This window comes from Aristolochia californica, unplaced genomic scaffold, assembly GCF_029961685.1.
Source record: "Aristolochia californica isolate CCGP_79_NKW_82.1479 unplaced genomic scaffold, dmAriCali1.0.hap1 SCAF_6, whole genome shotgun sequence".
Taxonomy (NCBI): domain Eukaryota; kingdom Viridiplantae; phylum Streptophyta; class Magnoliopsida; order Piperales; family Aristolochiaceae; genus Aristolochia; species Aristolochia californica.
Window position 1 is genome coordinate 36,045,508 of NW_027182257.1, and position 3,548 is coordinate 36,049,055.

Genomic DNA, 3,548 nt, shown 5'->3' on the forward strand with positions numbered 1-3,548 from the left:
AGATAGTGGGACACTCAAACTCAAACTTTGTTGGCTGTGTTCACTCACCTAAGTCAACATTTGCGATACATGTTCAAGTTAGCTAGAGGATCTGTATCTTGGAAAAGTGCGAAGGAATCACTAGTTGTTATGTTTAGCATAGAAGTTGAGTTTGTTGTTATATCCACTCATTTCATTTTGGGCCTTCGAGTTGTCAATCTCTATGTCGTGGATGATTTTTTTTGACTATTCTATTAGAGTCTTCTTGGCTAAAAACAATAAAGTGGAAGCCAAAGTAAACTCATCTACTTTAAGTACTTAGCCATCGTGGAACTTGCTAGATCCAATGAAGTGCTCATAGAACACATACATATTGAACAAACGATTGCAAATGAATTAATGGAAGGCATGCCACTAAGTTTTTTTAAGGATGATGTAACCAACATGAAGCTTTGTTCAAATTGGCCACTTTATTCTTTATCTAAGATATTGTATCTCATGACACTATTGAAATGACATTCTTATTTTTATTTTTTTATCTCTTAATGCTTGTATACATGCATATTTTGAGAATGTCAAATATTATTATATTTGATTGGACTTCATTTAACATTTGAGGTCTATTTATAAAGTTACAAAACCTCATTAAAGGCTTTTTAAAACAAAAAAATAATAATTACAAGATATTCATGGAAGGTAATACTTATTGATTTAGAGAACTTACTACCATGATTCCTATAATTTATCTTTTGGTTTAAGTATACAACATTAGTAGATTGAGGATAGCGTTGCACATGAGGTTATAACTATTTGGATTAAGTTGGATAATGCTAAAGTTTTATTTAATAAAATAAATCATGAAATAGTCCTCTCCCAAATCCACAATTCATGAGAGATATGGCTGATTCTAACTGTCAGGATTTTTACTTTCTTTCAGAGATTTGGAGACAACGTTCTGGGCTTTCTGACTTAGTCAGCTTTTTTTCTCTCTTTTTCTAATCTTGCATGAATCAGATTACATATCAAACTGGATCTTAGGATCCCAAGGAGGCTTCCTATAACCCAAGAACATGCAGTAACCTAAAAAAATAAGATTTGTACCAAAACAGGCATCAAGAGAAATAATAGATTACTACATATAAATCCCAAAACACTCCTACATATCGCATTCTAAGTTTAACATTTGATTCTAACTTCGAAGAAAATAATATATAAGACGTGCAGTGTATGGGACTTACGCGTAGTCCCAATACCAACTCAAAGAAAGCATTCTAGTCTCTAATGGAAGAATTAACAAGAAACCCCTTCTCCTTGCAGCACCGCAGGGCTCCATCGAACATTTCCTCCAGTCCGTACTTGAACTTAAAGCCCAGATCTAGGAGCCTCCTGGAGTAGACTTGTACTGGCTTTTCGTCCTCCATTCCGCTTACCAAGCTGAGAAAGTCGAAACAGTTTTTCTGCTCAATCACCAGACAAAAAAAAAAAAAGAAAAAAAAAAAGAGGTGAGATTACGGGCTGGAAATGGAGATAACTTACCATTGTGAAATTTGGTATTGTGGGTATCTGGAAGAAAGAAAATGTGCCAGCTCTCGAGCTGAACAAGAGTTTGATGAACAGATGTATCTGCCCTTCGCCTCCGGGTTTTCGAAGAGGAATATGTGTGCAGATACCGCGTCATCGATATGTACAAACATTGCGTTTCTCAGTAATTTGCACTGCTCTGCATCGCCTGAAACATTAAGCAGATCGAATGTTGTTGGAACTCACGAAAACAAATAAATAAACAACTGAGTTAACTGGGCTAGAGATGTACCAGTAATCGGAGCCAGAGCTGCAGAGAAGGAGAAAGGGAAGTTTGGGATGAGAAAAGGACCAACGACCACAGAAGGAAGCACAGTCACTAGGTCCAGACCATTTTCTTCTGCGAATAAGAGAGCTGCTCTTTCAGTCGCTGTCTTTGCGATGAAGTAGGTCGTTGCGGGGATTTTCATCTCTCCACAGAAATCTATGTCAGTCCAAGAACTCTCATCAGCCGTTCCAGTGTACCCTGCAGTCTTATTGAACAAGACCGCAGCGACGGATGAAGTATAAACCACTCGCTTTACTGTCTCCGAATCGACGCAGGCCTGGAGAATTCCAAGTGTTCCTTCTACACACGTCTTTATGACAGATTCTATTGGTTCCTGGGGATCAGTAATGGTGGGGTGAGCAACATGGAAGACCCCCATGCAACCCTTGATAGCTGAAGTAAAGCTGTTGGGTGCATTGAGATCTGCTTCAAAGATTTCGAGCCTTTCTGATGCACCAGGAAGAGATGTGAGATGGGTGGTCTCTTCTCTGTATTCTGCAAGCAAATTCTTAGACAGTAAGAACCTAGCACAGAAGTACCAGAATCGCATCTGATGCTTATCGTAATCATAAACTGTTTAATTTGTTCTTTCTTTCCTCTTTTCTGTCAGTCTCTACTCGCTCCAGTTTTTTTAAGGAGATTTTCTTGCTGCATTATTGCACTCCATAGCAGGTCCCTGTCCATGGATTTTGTTTACTGGAGGTAATCTATAAAGTTCTTCACGGTATTAAAATTAAGGCATGCTGAGATACTTGTCTGATTAATTGATCCAAGCTTACCACTGGTAGAAATACTTTTCAATTATTCAGTTACCTTACTGGAATTGAAAATAAAGGATACGTATGATCTAATTTTGTCACGAAATTCTTTTGACTAAGATGTAAAAAGAAAGCAAAAACTAACTGAAATATTGCATTGTCGAATGAAGTCCACTCTGGGTAGATAAAAAATCGACACAAACTCTAAGCCTGCTGAAAGTGAAAAAGCCTAAATAATCTCTTCCATGTCTTAGATTCTTCTTTTAGTATAGGGCAAAAAGACAGGATATCAAAAGCTAAACCCATAAGCAAATGATAGAAAGAGCGAAAAACTACCAGGATTTGATCTGGTGGTCGTCCTAACAAAATATCCATGCTTCAGGAGTCTCATGATCAGCCATGAAGCTAAAAAACCTGCTCCTCCTGTCACACACACTATTCTCTTCTCCCCTTCCATCACAAACACTTTTCACTAGTTCTTCCTTTCCTCTTCTCCCCAGTCTCATCCCACTCCAGCTTTTATAGGAAATTCTCTGCATTACTTCACACTATCGCACCTTTTCCTATCTGAACAAGTGTTTGTGGAGAATTACTATGAGATGAGACTGTAAATGGAAAAGATGGCAGGCGAACGTCAACCTGAAGTCAATAGAGGGTGCAGAAGTAGTAGGTCAGGTAGGTGGGGAGCAATGCGTGGAGAAACGATTACCATTGCTTGGGAGAGGCTGTTTTAACTATTTATATGATCGGCTAGAGCTTTCATTGACCATTGACATCAACACCGACAAACATTTCTTTGAGTTAGTAGGCAAAGCATGGTTAGGGGGGATTGAGATTATTAAAATATACAGATAGAATTCTACTACAATTGAAACTACTTTTTTGGAATAAATGTTTATATTTAGCATGTAAAATTTTATAGTTATTGTAGCCACTTGAATAGATGTTAATTTTTCTACATC

At 37.8% G+C, this 3,548-nt stretch overlaps 1 protein-coding gene across 1 annotated transcript; it reads right to left on the reverse strand.

Moving 5' to 3' along the window:
• Positions 1–943: 943 nt before the first annotated feature.
• Positions 944–3,063, reverse strand: LOC137935121 (noscapine synthase SDR1-like). The gene is made up of 4 exons (XM_068779781.1): positions 2,923–3,063; positions 1,793–2,323; positions 1,516–1,708; positions 944–1,413 (listed from the first exon to the last, which is right to left on the reverse strand). The coding sequence occupies exons 1-4, from the start codon at positions 3,041–3,043 to the stop codon at positions 1,251–1,253; spliced, it is 1,008 nt and encodes a 335-aa protein (XP_068635882.1). The 5' UTR covers positions 3,044–3,063; the 3' UTR covers positions 944–1,250.
• Positions 3,064–3,548: the final 485 nt, after the last annotated feature.

What these genes read in the sequence shown, in the direction of transcription:
- LOC137935121 (XM_068779781.1), bottom strand. Translation starts at nt 3,043, where the DNA reads ATGGAAGGGGAGAAGAGAATAGTGTGTGTGACAGGAGGAGCAGGTTTT. An exon ending in GACCACCAGATCAAATCCTG is followed by an intron (nt 2,324 to 2,922) that starts GTAGTTTTTCGC and finishes ATTTGCTTGCAG; the next exon opens with AATACAGAGAAGAGACCACC. An exon ending in AGCTCTGGCTCCGATTACTG is followed by an intron (nt 1,709 to 1,792) that starts GTACATCTCTAG and finishes TTAATGTTTCAG; the next exon opens with GCGATGCAGAGCAGTGCAAA.